This window comes from Phodopus roborovskii, unplaced genomic scaffold (assembly GCF_943737965.1).
Source record: "Phodopus roborovskii unplaced genomic scaffold, PHOROB, whole genome shotgun sequence".
NCBI lineage: Eukaryota > Metazoa > Chordata > Mammalia > Rodentia > Cricetidae > Phodopus > Phodopus roborovskii.
This window is the reverse complement of record NW_026126407.1, coordinates 8,932,943-8,950,345: the sequence shown is the minus strand read 5'-3', so window position 1 is coordinate 8,950,345 and position 17,403 is coordinate 8,932,943. Positions and strand designations below refer to the sequence as shown.

General features: G+C 53.9%; 1 protein-coding gene across 1 annotated transcript in view; it reads left to right on the top strand.

The window, feature by feature from the left end:
• The first annotated feature begins 829 nt into the window (after positions 1-829).
• Atp2a3 (ATPase sarcoplasmic/endoplasmic reticulum Ca2+ transporting 3) overlaps positions 830-17,403 on the top strand; it is a 31,313-nt gene continuing 14,739 nt past the window's right edge. Inside the window, exons 1-12 of the mRNA XM_051180064.1 lie at positions 830-1,129; positions 9,122-9,139; positions 9,391-9,473; positions 10,713-10,817; positions 10,972-11,110; positions 11,381-11,461; positions 11,548-11,633; positions 13,667-14,131; positions 15,611-15,699; positions 15,857-15,959; positions 16,689-16,820; positions 17,180-17,305. Coding sequence (XP_051036021.1) covers positions 1,012-1,129; positions 9,122-9,139; positions 9,391-9,473; positions 10,713-10,817; positions 10,972-11,110; positions 11,381-11,461; positions 11,548-11,633; positions 13,667-14,131; positions 15,611-15,699; positions 15,857-15,959; positions 16,689-16,820; positions 17,180-17,305 — 1,545 coding nt within the window. The 5' untranslated portion in view covers positions 830-1,011. The remainder of the gene's footprint in view (positions 1,130-9,121; positions 9,140-9,390; positions 9,474-10,712; positions 10,818-10,971; positions 11,111-11,380; positions 11,462-11,547; positions 11,634-13,666; positions 14,132-15,610; positions 15,700-15,856; positions 15,960-16,688; positions 16,821-17,179; positions 17,306-17,403) is intronic.

The following is a 17,403-nucleotide window of genomic DNA, read 5'->3' as shown; positions in this document are numbered from 1 at the left end:
GGGGCCCAGTGCCAAGGCTACCATTCTGGCAGCCTTGGTGATCAGAGATCTCACTGAGTCCAAGAGCCCGAGGATTGAGGGTGCTGATGAGATCACACTGTTCTCTTGGCTCCCCCTCTTGGAAGATGAGTGAGTGGTCTCTGCCTTCCTCCACCTCCTCTGGCCAGCAACCAGTTGGCACTCCTTGGCAGTGCTGACACAGGGGGTTCCCTCTGTCCCCGCCCCTTCCTGAGCCAGGGTCACTCCTGCCGGGTACCCTAAGCAGGGAACCCCTCTGCCTCGCTCCTGCTCCCAAGGGATCTCTCTGGATCCCCCATTCACCGGCGGGAGAACGCTTGAGTGGTAGGTAACAGCCTGGTGCTCTTTACCTTTTCTCCACTGGATCGCTCTTAGGATCTTAGAGATGCGGGTGCGTAAGCAAGCTCATCACAAAACCTTTGGGAAAGAATAAAGCGCACGAATTCAGCACCGGAGGAAAGCATCAAGTGGCTTCCTCTGTAGGAGACCCATGAGTGCACAGCGTCTGCTTTCTGCCAGACCCTGGGTCCGCTGCGCTTAAGTGGAGCTGGGAAGGGGACGCCACTCTACAGACAGCTGCAGTTCGCACAGCCCTGCTTCTCCCCTAGGGCATCGAGAGGCGGCTACGTGGCAGCTGCATGCCCCTTAATTCTACAGACCGGGTTCGAGGCTCCCGGGCTGCAGCCTCAGTGCCAGGTTCGGTAAACTGGCGGGGATTCCGTCCCCGCAGTGGGGCGGGGCGGGGCGGTGGCTGCGGGGGCGGCCGGAAGGGGTGTGGGTGCGGGGGCGGGTCCCGCGCCGCCCCGCCCAGGGGACGGAGCCCGGGGCGCAGCATCCTGGCGCGGGCCGGGCCGCCTCAGCCACTGCCGTCGGGGAAGGTCCCAGCGCGGTCATGGCCTCGCGAGGTACCCGCCCCGTCCCAAGTCCTCAGCACCCCGCGCAGTAGCCCCGAGGAGAGGCGGCCTGGACGTCGCGGACAGCTGGGCGGGCAGCATGGAGGAGGCGCACCTGCTCCCTGTTGCCGACGTGCTGCGCCGCTTCTCGGTGACAGCCGAGGGCGGTCTGAGCCCAGAGCAGGTGACCGACGCGAGGGAGCGCTATGGCCCCAACGGTGAGCGCGGGTCCCTGCTCCGCGGTGGGGAGCGGTTGCCCCCCTCCCGCTCTCGGCAGGAAGCTGGGGCTCCGAAGGCCTCCGCAGATGCTAGTGGGGCACCTGGCGGAGCCTCACGGCCTCCTTCATGGGAGACGGCAGGATCCGTCCCCCCACTCCCTGTCATTATGCACACCCTTGCAAGTCTTAGCCTATCCTATCGGGGGGCCTCCCTCGCTGAATGCCCGCGCCCGCGCTGCTGTGCGATTCGCTGGCACCCTGCAGGTGCACACTCTGAGACATGCTAGCCAGGGTCTCTGAGGCCCAGCCTTTCAGCTGACTCCGATGTCTTCCCGGAAAGTTCAATAAGAGGCCGGAGAAGGTGCATCTTGTCAGCTGTCAGCTTGGTGCTCTTACTCCCAGCCCCAGGTCTTCCTCTTTCTGCAACCCCAAGCGGATGTGGCTGGCGAGGGTTGATGTGGGTTTGAACTGCTGGGGCAAAGACCCACCTTCCTGGAGGGGGCAGGTCGGAGGTCTGGAGGAGCTCCCAGAGGAGTCTTCCCCAGCTGGTGGTCTGGAGTGGTACCTGCCCATCTCTGGGCATGGAGGGAGCCCATGGACCCTTGCAGTTTAATGGGAGAGGTATGGCTTCTTCACCTCCCTCAAAGAGCATGGGGTTCTTCCTGCCAAACATCTAGCAGGTGCCAGTAGACTGCATGCAGATGTGGCTCACACATTGCTGGGAGCATGGGGTGTGTGTGTGTGTGTGTGTGTGTGTGTGTACACATATAGAGGTTCCCCGACTTGTCATTCCTGGCTCAGGGACACAGCACCTCTGGGGGAAGAGAGAGAGAGAGAGAGAGAGAGAGAGAGAGAGAGAGAGAGAGAGAGAGAGAGAGAAGATCCCGCCATCCCAAACCTGTATCTTTTTAGAGGGCCTACCCTTTAGAGTTGCCAGGCATTGCTCTGGCCTGGCTGTCCCTCTGCACAGAGCAGGCTGGGAAATTAGGAAGAGCTGTCAGAAAGGGTGCTTTGGGGTTTGTATTGGTTTATGAAAACCACCTCTTATGTAAATATTATCTTTCTGAAGCAGAAATCCTTTTTCAAAAAAATTAGTTGCTATATTTAGTTGAGCTGTGGGAGGAACTAGGAGATAAATATTATTTAATATCCCCCATTAATGACTTGGCAGTGAGGGTGTCTTTGCTGAAGGAAGGCAAAGAAGCAGGGTCTTCCCCTGACTCTGAGGGAGTGGAAGGCAGATCTGGGGTCTACAGTCTCTTTAATGGGACTGTGGTCCCAGTTTCGGAGTCTTGGTTCTCATATGACGTTGGAGACTCAACCTTTAGTTCTGTCCCAGGTCACACAGATTCTGTCCCTTGAGGGCTCTGGCCTAGTTCTCATCTTTTCTGGCTCATGCCGACAGTGGTCTAGCAGAGGCGATAACCGAGAGAGAGGTCACCCCAGCTTCCTAATACCAAGTAGTTTTGTCTGGTGATGGAGGGAGAGGATATTGGCTGGTAGGAAGGCTCAGCAGGGTGTTTCAGGTGCCTTTGTTTTGATGGTGTAAATAAAAGCTCTTACTTCATTGAGCTCTTGCTTCATGGCAGGTACTGCTCTTGGTGCTTCTCATCGATTAACTCATTTCTTCTGAACAATTATGAAGTAAGGACTGCGTCACCCATTTCACCGAGGAGGTGAATGAGACACTAGAAGGTCAGATGACCTGCCAAGGTCACAGTCAGTGGTGGAGTTGGTAGTGGTCTCTCTTTAGGCCTGACTGTATAGGACAGACACAGGTTCGGTTCCTCCTCCCCCTCCATGGTGCCAGTGCTAAGTGTTGGGGTTGTCTGGACAGCGGCTATTCTGGCTTCATTCCTTAGTCCTCCGGGTCCCTCCCATCACTGGCTTGTTCCTCGGGAAGCCATCCAGAGCTCTGGAAGTTGTCAGGTGAGCAGAGGGGAACCAGCTGCTTCTGGCTGCCTCCTCTCTCTGCCTGTGGGGGGAAGCTTGGGCATCCTCCAGTCTGTGCTCGGCCTCCGGAGTGCAGCAGATGGGGTGAACACCCTAGCTCTGCTTTGTCCTAAGCAGGCCACTCAGACCTCTGCCTCGGCTTCCGTGTTATGAGGGTACAGTAGGACCCATGTCAGGGTTGTTTGTGCATAGTGAGGTCACTTACATAGAGTCATCCTGCCCTGGAACCAGGAGGTGGGGCTGGGCTCTGGGCCAGAGGCTGTGTGACAGAGAGGATGTGCAGGGTGTGCAGGCAAAGGGGACACCCCAGGGACCAGTGTTCCCCCTACCATAGGCAGCTATGCACCTGCAAAGTCGTTAGTGCTGGAAACCACAAGGAAGTCATTTGCTTAACTCCTCAAGGTTTGCAAATTCTGCCTGGGGTGGAGAAATGGTGGGGGGACTGGGGAATCTCACCCTCCCAACTTCCCCCTCCCTCCCCCAATAGAAAACCTCAGAGTTGGGTGGAAGCCTCTGAACAGCTACTGAACAGAACAGCCGAGAGTCCAATACACATGAAAACACCACCAGCCTCTGTAGCTCTGTTAGCCTGGGTCTTGTGCTCTCCTGTCTGCAACCTCCTGAGTGCTGGGATTATAGGCCTGTGCCACCATGCTCAGCCTGATGGATGCGTTGTTTCTGTTTTAACTGTGCTCAGGATTAACCCAGGGCCTTACACAGGCCAGGCTTAGTTTTCTAACCATTGAGCTACATCCCTAATTCTAAATTTACTTTTTAAATAAAAAGTTATACAACGTATAATCTTCAAAGGGTACAAAAAGTATGCGGTGAGGTCTCCCTAATTTTATTCCCAGCCACCAGTCTCCTTCCTGGATACACAGTGGGTGTGCATGGGTCTAGGGTCCAGGGAGAGGGGAAGCCTAGTTGTGGTGGTCCTCTTGGCTAGAGCTCCAGGATACGACTGCTGAGCTGTCGGCGTGGCTGCACAGGATTTCATCATGGCAGGCTGCAGTTCCTTCACCACACTTCCCATGCATGGCTGGGTGGTTCGGGGCTTTGCTAGTCCACACAGTATTACTAGGAGCCTTCACATCATGTCACCCACCACTATGAGTGGCATTTCAGGGCAAGCTCCTAGAAACTGGTGAGCAAAACAGGCTCTTTGTTTTTTGTTTTTTTTTTTTGTTTTTTTGTTTTTTTTCACGTGTAGAGGCTGTGGCTGTCACTGTCCATGGGCTGAAGCAGTCAACCCGCCCACTTCCGCCACCCAGACAGTGGTGTCAAAGCCCACATTTGACCTGGGCTCATCTAATGGGAAAGTTCCTCTTACAGCTTTCCTTGCATTTTTTTTTTTTTTTGTTTTCTTTCTTTTTCTTTTTCTTTTTTCCCCCGTTTCCAAGGCAGGTTCAGCATCTTTGGTTGCTCAGAAGCTGTCTGACATCTGTTTGTCCCTAAACAGCATAGACCAAGGCCAGAGGCTAGACTGTGCTAGGTTCATCCTAACACAAACACCTACCCCTGAGGACGCCAAGGATGTTTGTTGGGTCAGCGAAATCCCAGGAGGGCTCAGCAGTGCCTTGGTTATAACCTTGTTTCCTGCCTTCAGCCCAGGCCCCATTTGACACCAAACAGAGGAAACCCATATATATGACCCCCAGAAACCATGAAGACAGGGCAGGTGTGGTCTCACATTCTGGCTGACCTCTGGCATACTTGCCCCTTTTGGGTCCCAGTGTCTTCAGCTTGGTAGAGATAGGACCCCCAACCCTCGTCTGCTAAGTACCTCTCAGGATCTGAAACTGCTTCTGCTGGGTGCTATGTTACCTGCAGCCATTTTGGGCTTCACCCTTGTCACAGCTCCTGGCTCTTACTGAGGTCTTCCAAGTCCTGCCTCAGCTGAATCTCAGCGTACCTTGAGTAAGGTGGGGTCTGCCCTGTGATGTGGCAAGACACACAGGTGTTGACAAACCTTTCACCACCGGCTCTGGGTAGGCTGCTGTGTCCCTCTGTGGCACCCAGAGTCACTTCTCCCTGGCCCCCTGAGTGATCCCCCTCAGAGCCAGTCCATGCTATCCACTCTAGGCGGACCCTGGAGACAGGGCAGAGCCAGGTGGGCTGGGCGGGCCCTGCCTAGCTAGAGCCTCTCCCTGCCTCACAAGTGACAATTTAATTGCTCTGTAAATTTGCCTTGGAGGAAGACCTTGGTGAGTGCCCGCCTCTCCCAGCTGGAACTGACATTTAGAAGCCGAAATTCCAGTTTTCAATGTTGAGAGAAGGAAGGAGTTGGAGGGGGAAATTAGAGGAGCAGGTGGTGCATGGAGCCCAGGATGGGGGTGGGGGGTGCCCAACAGTGTACTTGGCTCTGCATCCTCTGCTCGTAGCTCCAGGGTATGGGCCCTAGGCCTGAGCGACTGAATAAACAATGGCCCTGGGGGCGGGGTGGGGGTGGGGGCACCGTGTGGCTCCAGCCTTGATGCTCCCAAGATCTAGTGGTGGGAGGCCCAGTGTTAATTCCTGGTCAAAGAGTGGTGAAATGACTAGGTTGGGATGAGAGGCCCCTGGCTTCTTGGAGTCTTCATGAGGTGACGAGAAGGCTATGTGGAGGGAAACAGAAGGTGGTGAGGCTTCTTGCTTGATTGTAGAGATAGCACATAAGATAGGGAATAACTGGAAGGGCATGCTGGCCAGACCAGGGAAAGCCTCAGAGGCTGACTATTCCTGGGCTTTGACACTCCTGTGCCCTGTGCCAGGCGCTGTTCCGGGTGCTGGAGATGCTGCATTGACCAAGTCCATCTCTGTCAGTGTGCTGACTGATGCCTGGTAACTGTGTTGCCCCTCTCAAGAGCTTGGACTCTGCTGTCCTGCTCAGAAACTTCCTGCCAATCACTCGGCCTTCAGTCAGCCTCAAGAGACATCCCTGTCACCACAGCTTTTGTGCTGTGGGCCTGCTGATGGCTGTGGCGTAACAAGAATCAGAGCAGGATGTGAACTTATGTCCTTGGGGCCAGATTCCATGTTCTGAGTCTCTTTGTCTGTACCAAGGCAGGCTGGCACCACATCAGTCCTTAGGATCAGCTGGGGACAGGTAGGAGAGCCAGCATCTTATCTTTCCCTTCACCGGGGACTCTTCCAGAGCTGGGCTACCTCTGTGACCCTGTGACTCGATCATGTGAAGGAGAGAATCAGGTCCCTCAGGGTTTTAGGGGAATTGGTGTTTGAAGCAGACCAGACTTGAAAGGGCAGGATGTAGTGGTCCCCAAAACCCCACCTGTGATGACAGCAGATCCTCTGGGACCAGGTGGATCTGGGCTCACTACAAAGGAATGGGCATCCAGGTAAATATGCAGGACCCCAAGGTCTTTCAGATGACCTTAACTGGGGAGTTCATGGACCAGGAGAAGGAAGGCAGGGATGCCTAGGGGTTAGCAAGGAGGCCCGGAGCAGAGGTTGAGGATCAGATGGCCTGGGTGTAGAAATGTTCCCTGATACTTCCTAGCTGTGCGGTCATGAAGTTGTGACTCAGCCTATCTGTGCTCAGGTGCTGTAAAATGGGAATAACAATCCTATCCTCACGCTGAGTGAGAATCCTAGAGAACGGCATGTGCAAAGAGGTAGCAGAGCAGCTCGTATGACTCATAGATTAGCACCATGCTAATGTATTCCAGGCCATGCTGTCCATGGTACAGACAGCCAGCTGCTTCATGTGGCTGCCTGAGTTTAAATGAATGAAGTCAATAAAATTAGAAATGCCACCCTCAGGCACTTTCCCAGGTTTCAGTGTCCACATGTAGCTAGGGACTGCTATGTCACTGTCCATCTTCGCAGAGCAATCTGTGGGACAGTGACCTTCCAGGGAGCCTTGCACCAAAAACCTAGCCTGCCAACTGGGAACTAACACACATCCTTTTTTCGGAAACTCCCATGGGCTGAGAAATGCACAGTTACAGTGTGGCCTCAAGCTGGGAGACACAGAAGTGTTTGGAGAAATACGATGACTTTTAAAGAACGGGTCTCTGTGGGTCAGGGGAGTCAGAGGGGAGACCCAGGTAGACAAGTAGAAAGGGGCACTAGAAATACACCCCAGGGCAGGCTGAGTGTAGCCTGGTGTGTGTGTCTTTGACATGTGTCCTAACCCCAGGCCTGATCCTGTCAAATCTGTCACAGGGGGCATGGAGCCTGGGATGGGGTATGGGGCTTCCCTGAGAGCAAAAGACCAGAGAAACAGAATGAGGGAGTCAAGTGAGACTAACAGCCCTTCTTGTGGCTGTGAGACTTAGCAAGGTGAGAGACTCCTCGGCAAAGTCCAGCAGAAACCGCTGATATGTTCTCTGGGGTGGGCACCGCTTTGTTTGATGCAGGGACATAACTAAGATGACCTCTAAGGGACTCTGCTCCATTGGAGTACTGGCCTAGAAACTGGGCCTGAATCCCCCCCCCCCCTTTCCTGCTCGCTTCAGTTAAATAGATCAGAAGGGAAAGTCTGTTTGATTTTAATCTCAACGCAGGACACTGGAGATTACACTTTCCGTGGAAAATGTCAGCCATTGCCTAAAATAGGACTTTAGAGAAAATGCTAGAAAGTGTATTTTTAGGTTATATGTTTCCCTCTTGGAGCTCTGAGGGCCAGTGGCTGCTTGCTGCTGTCCATAGTTCAGCTGACAGGTGCAGACCCTAAACCTCCCCAGTGCATCATCTGGGGAGAGAGTTCCCACAGGAAAAAGAATGTCTGTGGGGGAAAAAACCAGAGTAGTCTGGTGTGAGGGACTGGGCCATGGTCAGGGAGTGGAAAGGGGAGGGTGGGAGGCGCCCAGGCTGTACTGTGAGTAGGCTTTGAGGACAGAAGGAGGCAGAGTTTGGAAAGAGTGGCCATGTGGAGGCTTCAGTCAGCTTCAGCAGGGGAAGGGCTCTGCCAAAGCGGGGACAGAGCCACACTCGGGTTCAGTTCTGCCCCCTGCACAGCTCCACACAGACACAGATTTGCTGTGGGACTTTGCTCCAGCTGCTTGTCCTCTCTGACCCCCAGTCCTTACGTATGTGAAACAGGCCTGGCATGCCACATGCTACTGCTGGAGGCTGCTGGGAAAAGTTAAAGATCCTAGCTACCCAGAGCAGCTAGCCAGTAATTTTACAGTTGGTGTGAAGTTAGTCCTAGAAGTGAAGGCGGTAAAGAAGGTTGGCAGGAGGGCTGGAGTAATAGCTCAGCAGTTAAAAGCACTGGCTGCTCTTGCAGAGGACCGGGGTTCAGTTCCCAGCGCATGACCATCTGTAACTCTTGTTCCAAAGACTCTGACGCCCTCTTCTGGCCTCCCCGGGTGTGGTATGCATGCATTAAGTGCAGGCTGAACATTCTTACAGATAAAAAATGAAAATAAAATGAAAACTAAACTTTTTAAAGAAGTTAGGCAGGTGAACTGAAACAGGGACCACTGGTATTCAGAGAGAGTATTCTTCACTGTGTTGTATGGGACTGGACACGAGGCCCATCTTCCTTCAATGTGTCTGCAGTGGGGTCCCAAGAAGGACCCCAAGAAGGACCCCAAGAAGGACCTGGACATGGCTGGTTGCTTGATGTCTAGAAATACTAGGGGTGTCCAGGGAGGCTGGTGGGTGGAATTCCCAGCTGGCCTTTCCTGGGGATTGCAAGGAGTATTGAGAACTTGCTGAGGCAGGGAGGCTGTGGCCAGGGCTGGCAACCATGCAAGGAAGATCAGTGTGATGGGGTTGCAAGAGCTGCAGACTCCATGACCTCAGCGTCTTCTCTTCTCCAGGCCTCACTTGTGTGAAAGGGGGCGGGGATGGAAGCTCCCCTTCCCCTCTGGTCTCATCCTAGACTAGTCTGGCCACACTAGACTACTTAACAGAGGTGGGGTAAAGCTTGAACATCAATACTGTGACCTCAGAGCTGGGAGGACACAGGAGACACTATGGTGGGCCCAGTGCGCTTGCTGCAGGGGAGGGGCTTCCAGATTCCACAAGAGCCTACAAGTAACCATTTTTCTCCTGCCTCTTCCGGTTCCTGTGACTGCCTGGATCCTGCAGAACTCCCTACTGAGGAAGGTGAGGCAGCATGGGTTGGGAAGGCTGCAGGCTATAATACCTCCTCCCACCGAGCTAGGCTCCTTCAGGCTGTGACACCCCAATCCCAGACAGAGGTCTTGTTGAGCCCTCAGCTGGACCCTTCAGGACTTTGGGCTTTCCCTCTGATCAACAGGGAGAGGGTTCCTAGAAGTCCCTAGTTCTGAGTGGAGAGGGTGATGGGGCCAGTGTGGGAGGGGTGACCAGGGGCCTCACACACTCTTCTGTCCCAGGGAAGTCCCTGTGGGAGCTGGTGCTGGAGCAGTTTGAGGACCTCTTGGTACGCATCCTGCTGCTGGCAGCGCTGGTCTCCTTTGTAAGTAAGGCCTTCCCTGCCACTGTGAACCAGGTCCTGCCCGTGCTCAGAGCCCTTGGATGCTCTCCTCTAACCCATGTATGCCCTAGTTCAGGGGGCCTTCAAAACCCCAAACCTGCCTGGCCTGTCCCTGCCTTAGCCAGGGTCTGTCAGCCTCAGCACCCTTGAACTGGATGGTTCTGGATGGGCTGGGGTGATCTGAGATACTGAACACCCCTGGCCTCACTGTCAGATGCCAGCAGCAACTTCCGGTGACACTTGAATGTGTCTTCAGACATTGCTAGATGTCTGTGTAGGAGCCAAATTCCCTTGAAGGCTTCTTGGGTACCTCAAACAGACTTTAGTCTCTGTCTTGGCTTCTCTTTCTTTATACCTTCCTCATTCTTGCTATCTGGACCCCTTCTGGACCACAGGTCCTAAGCCTAGAGTGGGAGGTGGGGAGGGAGACAATGCCTGTCTTCCATGGCTCAGCAGCAAACACAAGGCTAATTAATACAAAGCAGGCAGGTATGATTCCTGATACTGGGGAGGAGACTTCATCTTGGTGACTCAGAATGTAGAGCCCCATGGTACTGGCTAGGTCTGGCTTTTCCTGTCCAGTGGTAGTTGACTCTCCTGTCTACTGTCCTTGTGAAAACTGGAACTCTTACAAAAGGAAAGAAAAACAAACAATAAAAAACCCATCCATGCAGATGTCTAAAATGCAAAACCTAAGGGATACTTTACCCTTCAAAGAACAGATGGGAACACTGAGGGCTTTGGAGGGAAGTGACAAGTTCCCAGTTGGACCAAGAGGTGGGCGAAGGGCTTCACCTGAGTCCCATTAAGGCTTAGACTCTGTGGTGGGAATGGCATTCCTCTGCCTGGAGGACCCTCAGTATGAGCACTCTCCAGAATCATGAAGGCTTGTTAGCAGTTTCTGCTCGGATGTCTGAGCTGGCCTGAGAACTTCGGTTCTAACAACTTCCCAGGTGCATCTGGGGCTACTGATCGAGAACCACAGAGAAAGCAGGGAAGGCAGAGAAGGGTCTCCAGCTGCCTCTGACCCCTAGGAGGCTGGTTTGGGTGGGATGAGGGCGGTGGTCACACATCTATAGGGTGGGCACTTTTCTCCACCAAGGCCTCCTCTCTAAGACCAGGGTTCCCCAGGGAGCAAACAGAATTCAGGGTATAAAAGGCAAAGAGCTCATCTCAGGGGACCCCCCAGCACAGCCAGGCTGACCAGCTCTGTACCTGCAGGTCCTGGCCTGGTTCGAGGAGGGTGAAGAGACCACGACTGCCTTTGTGGAGCCCCTGGTCATCATGCTGATCCTGGTGGCCAATGCCATCGTGGGAGTGTGGCAGGTGGGAGGTGCTGGGGGTGGGCCAGTCCATGGGGCCCCCATCTGCTAGGTGTGCTTTCTGCTTTCAGGTCCCTCCTAGTCCCAAAGGCTTTTCTGTCGAGGGGAGGCCTCCTGGGGCAGCAAAGGGAGACCACCTGCCCACTTTCGTTCTGCAGGAACGCAATGCCGAGAGTGCCATTGAGGCCCTGAAGGAGTACGAGCCTGAGATGGGTAAGGTGATCCGCTCTGACCGCAGAGGTGTGCAGAGGATCCGAGCCCGGGACATCGTCCCTGGGGACATTGTGGAAGTGGCAGGTGGGTATGTCCAGGTCCTTCTCCTTTCTCTATGTGACGCAGGGAGCCTTGTTTTTCTCTTTGCTTCTACCTTGCACTACAGAAGAGTGACTGTTAGAACCTTCCAGAACCCTGTAGGACAGACCCAGAGGCCTGAGTGGCTGGGATTTACCTGAAGGGCCGTAGCTCAGGACCCTGCCTCTAGTCTTAGCCTTGCCTCTGGGAGCCTTTCAGGCTTTGCTGGACCTAGGGCCCCAAACCACTCTCAGCCACAACATTCTCCCTGTGCAGTGGGGGACAAAGTGCCCGCTGACCTCCGCCTCATTGAGATCAAGTCCACCACACTTCGAGTGGACCAGTCCATCCTGACAGGTGAGGCCCAAGGGCTCCCGTAGAGTGGGGGTGGGTCTAGGTGATGGCCTTGTCTCCAGGGTTCTCATATCGCATCCTGTCACCAGGGGAATCCGTGTCTGTGACCAAGCACACAGACGCCATCCCAGACCCCAGAGCCGTGAACCAGGACAAGAAGAACATGCTGTTTTCTGTAAGTTCTTGGGATGCTCGGGGCTCAGTCTGGACAGTAACAATAGTCCTATAGGAGCATTGGTGGGATGGCTCAGCTGATAAAGGCACTTCCCACCAAGCCCGCAGATCTGAGTTTGATCCCCAGGGCTCACAGGCTGAAAGGAGAGGACTGATTCCCATAGGTTGTCCTCCAAACCCCACATTCATGTAGTGGCATATGCATGCTCACCGTCACCACCATCACCACAGCCAACACCATCACCACCACCACCATCACTGTTGAAATTTAAGAAAAGCAGCCCCCAGGAGAAAGATGCCATGAGACAGGGTTCAAGCAGAGGATGTTTTTTAATTAGGGAAAGAGATCACAAGAAAGGGAAGGGGGAGGGGGTAGTCTGGCTCTGGAGACCGGAGCAGCAGGAGAGAGGAGAGAGGGGAAAGATGGTGAGAGAAAACAGAGAGAGGGAGAGAAGGATGGGAGGTGGGCAAGGCCCTTTAAAAAGGGAATACAGTGAATGTGCACAGGTGGTGCTCTTAGTGGCTGCAGCTGAGGACTTATCCTGTCAGAACCCCAAGGTCAGGCCAGTACAATGTCTGAATACTAACAATCACCACCATCATCACCACCACCACCACCAACAACAACACAAAAATGTAATAAGAATATATTTTTTTTTGTCTGTCATTTTTATTTAGTTTTTTTGAGGCAGGGTCTTGTTGGGTAGCTCTGGCTATCCTGGAACTGCCTATGTAGACCAGGCTGGCCTCTAACTCAGAGAGCCACCAGTCTCTATCTCCTGAGTGCTGAGATTAAAGGTGTGCACCACAACTCCTGGCACTATAGGAATGGATCTCTTGGTTACCAATAAATACATGCCAATTTTTAGTAATCATAATAGCTTGTGTTTTCTGAGGCCTGCTTGCTTAGCATTGGTCTAAACCCTTTAAGCCTGATAGTTTATTTAATCCAAACAGCAAACCATTGAAATGAGGTTGTTTGTATCTTGTTATCTGTGTTAGGAAACAGGCTAGGAGAGGGTAAGTCAATTGCCCAAGGTCACAGTGTATGAGCAGCCGAGTTGAGATGTGAGTTCAGACATCCGGGTCTTAAGAATTTTTCTTTCCTGCTTAGGACACTGTGCTTCCAACTACAGAGGGACAGGGCTTGCCTTAAGTCACTCAGTGGAAGATCCTCGGGGCAGGAGAGGGTAACAGAGGTGATGGGGTGAGCTGTGATTCAGCTAGACCACGCCCCAGCACGCCCAGGCATAGGAGGCTGGAGAGCCTCCCTGGAAGTGATCCGGAATGAACACCATGGGTCCTCAGCTCCTGCAGAGAGCCCTGCCAGAGTGCTTGGGCAGATAAGCTGCTTTGGATGAGGAGGGAGGCATGACACACATGGAGGGTGTGTGGCTTGCTGTGGGTCTTTGTCTTAGTTTTGGGGAGCAGCTAGCAGGGCAAAGCTACATCGCTCTGGATGAAGGAGAGGCAGAGTTGTCATTAGCACCTGTGATCTTACGACCTCTCCTCCACATCCATCCAAAGGGGCACCAGACAGTTAGCCTCTGGGAGACTGCAGCTTGGGCCTCTGTGGGGGCACGTTACAGAACAGGACACTGGGGTACAAGGCCACCTGTCCTCTGCAATAGGAGTTGGGTCATTTGCCTGGAGCCTAGGGAATGGGAGTGCCAAGTCTCAGGTTTTGGGGATTCTTCAGTAAATATTTGTAAACTACTTGCCGGGGATTATTGTCAGCCACTCTCCTTTCTGTGTGGCCACAGTGGCTGTTTATGAGTCCTACTTGATGGGTTTTATGGGTTGGACTTGAGACGTGTGGCCAATATTAATCTTGAAGCCTTCTCTGTGCCAGGCACTATGCTAGGCACAGGACATGTGGCGACCCTCCAAACCCTTGCCTTCATAGAACAACAAACCAATAAATGCCAAGCCTGGAAACACTGGTCACATAGAACAGCCTATTCTGGCTTGGAGTCAGGGATCCCGGGCCCTGGCCAGAGGCTAAGCCACACTCCCTTGTCCTTCTCTGGCCAGGGCACCAATATTGCATCAGGCAAAGCCCTGGGTGTGGCTGTGGCCATAGGCCTGCATACAGAGCTGGGCAAGATTCGGAGCCAGATGGCAGCCGTGGAGCCCGAGAGGACACCACTGCAGCGCAAGCTGGATGAGTTTGGGAGGCAGCTATCCCACGCCATCTCGGTGATCTGTGTGGCTGTGTGGGTCATCAACATCGGCCACTTTGCTGACCCAGCCCATGGCGGATCATGGCTCCGTGGAGCAGTCTACTACTTCAAGATTGCCGTAGCCCTGGCTGTGGCTGCTATCCCGGAGGGCCTCCCAGCAGTCATCACTACATGCCTGGCACTGGGCACAAGGCGTATGGCACGTAAGAATGCCATTGTGCGGAGCCTGCCTTCTGTGGAGACCCTGGGCTGCACCTCAGTCATCTGCTCTGACAAGACAGGGACGCTCACCACCAATCAGATGTCTGTCTGCAGGGTGAGTGGCAGCTGGGTTGGGACCCACTGGGGTTATATGATGCTGGGAAGCTGGGTTGACTCCCTGACCTCTCTTTTGGTAAGGGATGGAGAACCTGTGTGGTGCCTCTCAGTCGGTGGTAGGGAGCAGCAGACTGAGGTCTTCCGTGTGTAAAACAGTATCAGGGCCTGTCTAGTGACACTGGGGCCCAGTGTCACTGCAGGGTCCTGGGCAGGTTGTTTCCAGTCTGTGGACCTTAGTCTTCTCATCTAGACCCTAGCTATGAGCAATGCCAGGTAACTACTTTGAGGGATCCAAAAGAGGGTCAAGTGCAGTCCCCATGTCATTGGACCCAGGCAGGTTCTATCCTTCTCTGTCTTGACTGTTCACCTGACGCCTGTCACCAGATATGCTGGCTCCAGTGATCTGGGAAGGACTAGAGCAGCAATTATTCATTCCCAGGGCACTTGATCCCACATCCTGGGTCCACTGTGTACATGTTCCAGGGATTCTGGCTGGAATTCCAAGGGGCAAAGGCCCATTCTGGCTCAGCAGAGAGATAGCTGGGAGATGGGGACAGCTGTAGGTTTCACACCTTTTCACACCTGTCAGGCCCCTTCTGCCTCTGCTCCCAGTCTTCCTAGGAACTGGCTTAAGATTCTTGAGACCTCACAGCCCCATGGCTCTGCTGTCCTGTATCCTCTGCATTGTTGAAATCCCTAGTGGGATTTTATCTGTTTAGTGTTCTTTGACTAAAGTAAAGATTCAAGAAGCATGGTGTGGGGAAGAGGCAGTAGCTGAGCATGCTGGGTAATGGACTGTGCTTGTTGGAACACAGAGGACAAGAAGGAAGGGATAATTTGGAATGCTAGGCTTCAAAATGCTAGTGTGGCCAGTGGCTTGAGAATGAACTGTAAGAACTTGTCTCGGCTGGCTGATGGACTAGGAAATGGGCTGCTCTGGTAGGGAAGAGTGCAGGTAGGGACTGGAGGACCCAGCGGGCCCCAAAAGGCTCATCCTTTGTGGGTTGGCTGAAACCACCTCAGAGTAAGATACTGGTTTCTTCCTTGAAGGTAGAGAATTCATCCCTTGCAGTTGGGCTCTGGGCCCATTTTCTCCCCATGTTATACTGGTAGAGAAACTGAAGCTTAGATGCTTGAAAGGGGACACACAGAGAGATGGACAAGGGCCCAGGTGTCTTCCTCAAGTCAAGGTCCTGTCATGTTGGTAGCCATTTCAGGCATTGAAAAATGGGTCACAGACCCTCAGGAGTCCTGAGCAAATGGCCAGTGAGAGCCAGATGCCACTGGGCACAGCAGAGTCCCGGGATGCCTAGCCTGGGCCTGGGCCTGGCCTCCCTCACTTCTTCACTGTAGTGGGGAACGAAGGCCCTTTGATGACTCTGTGTAGGGTGCGCAAACATCCTTCTGGGTCAGACTTTCTTTAAGCTGATGGCAGAAAGGAAGCGACAGCAGCCTGAGCCCGCCCTTGTGTTCGCAGATGTTTGTGGTAGCTGACGCAGAGGCAGGCTCCTGTCGTTTGCATGAATTCACCATCTCGGGTACCACGTATACCCCAGAGGGCGAAGTGTGAGTGTGGGAGTGAGGGTGAGGTCCAGTGGGTGGGGCTCCGTGGGACACGGGGTGGGGTGGGGGTAGGGGGAGTGGTTTCCTGGGGGAGGGGGTCAACAAAGGACAGCCCTTAGGGGCTGGGCCAGGCCCTGTGCTGACCACTTTCTGTCTGCAGGCGACAAGGGGAGCAGCCTGTGCGCTGTGGGCAATTTGATGGACTTGTGGAGCTAGCGACTATCTGTGCCCTTTGCAATGATTCTGCACTGGACTATAATGAGGTGGGTCCCACTCCTCTTCATGGCCTCCCTACCTTCCATTTCTCAGGACAGACCCTTCTCCTCTGCCCAGTGTCTCATTGTTTCAGGTTGATGGTCCTTGCTGCTTCAGAGGGCCACACTCTGGGAGCATGGTCACCCCTGCACACCCTCCCTTCCTACCCTCTTCCTCATTCTGCTCAGATAGCTTGTGTAACCTTGCCTTGTGAGAGACTGGAAGGCCGGGATGCTTTGGGAAGACATTGGGTAGGGGACAGGACAGGACAAGAGTGGACATTTAAAGCAGAGGGCATGACATGGGAAAGGCTCATTCTGCAAAAGCTAGAGATGACACACATTGAATGCCATTTGTGTGGCTGGAGCAGGGGAATAGAACACACAGGAGGATACTCCAGCCTTCCAGGAACCCTTAGCCAGGCCAACTCAGCTCCCATACCAAGCCAAGGGCAGGCAGAGAGCCACTAAAGGGTTTTGAGCAGGAGACTGGTGTGGCCACACTGTCTCTCCAAAAGGTGCTCTGTGTGTGCGCAGTAGCACAGACTGATAACACATGGGCCTGGGATCCCTGTGCAGTGGAGGAGCAGGATTGAGGCTCAGCAAGAAGAACCTGGGAGCCCTGTGGGCTGAAGTACTCATAGGGTCCCAGCACGTGGTGAGGCTGAGGCAGTTGTGAATCTGAGGTAAAGACAACAAACAGAAGGCCCTCACTCCCTGTGCACTGTGACCCTCCAGGCCAAGGGTGTGTATGAGAAGGTGGGAGAGGCCACAGAGACAGCCCTGACTTGCCTAGTAGAGAAGATGAACGTGTTTGACACAGACCTGAACGCGCTGTCCCGGGTGGAGCGCGCTGGTGCCTGCAACTCGGTGAGTAGAATGCGGCTCAGCCTTAGCTGCATAGCCAGGAGTTCTGGAGTGTCTGTGGATGTGAAAGACAAAAGCATAGAAAAGCATAGGCTTGGGGGACTTCGGGGAAGAATGGCACCTTGGAAGATGAATCTGTGGAGCAGAGGGAGGAAAAGGCTGGGTGTAGGCACAGGTTTCCAGTTAGGAAATAGACACATTCTGGGAGAAGAAGGTGGGAACCTTGAATGCCAGAGTCAGCGGAGTACAGATAGTAGCCCACAAGAAATAAGGTCAGTTTTCTCCTGAGTGGATACTGAGAGGCAGGCAAGAGTTGCCAGCTCTGTCCTTCATGCCCTGATCTGCTTGTCTGAACCCTGCAGGTCATCAAGCAACTCATGCGGAAAGAGTTCACCCTCGAGTTCTCCCGGGACCGGAAGTCCATGTCTGTGTACTGCACACCTACCCGTCCTAACCCCAAGGCCCAGGGCAGCAAGATGTTTGTGAAGGTGGGGGCCTACCTGTGTGGCCTGGGGTTACTTCTGGGATCTGAGGGGCGGGGAGCAGGGCATCTGGTCTCCAGGCTCTAAAACACAAGAGAGAGTAT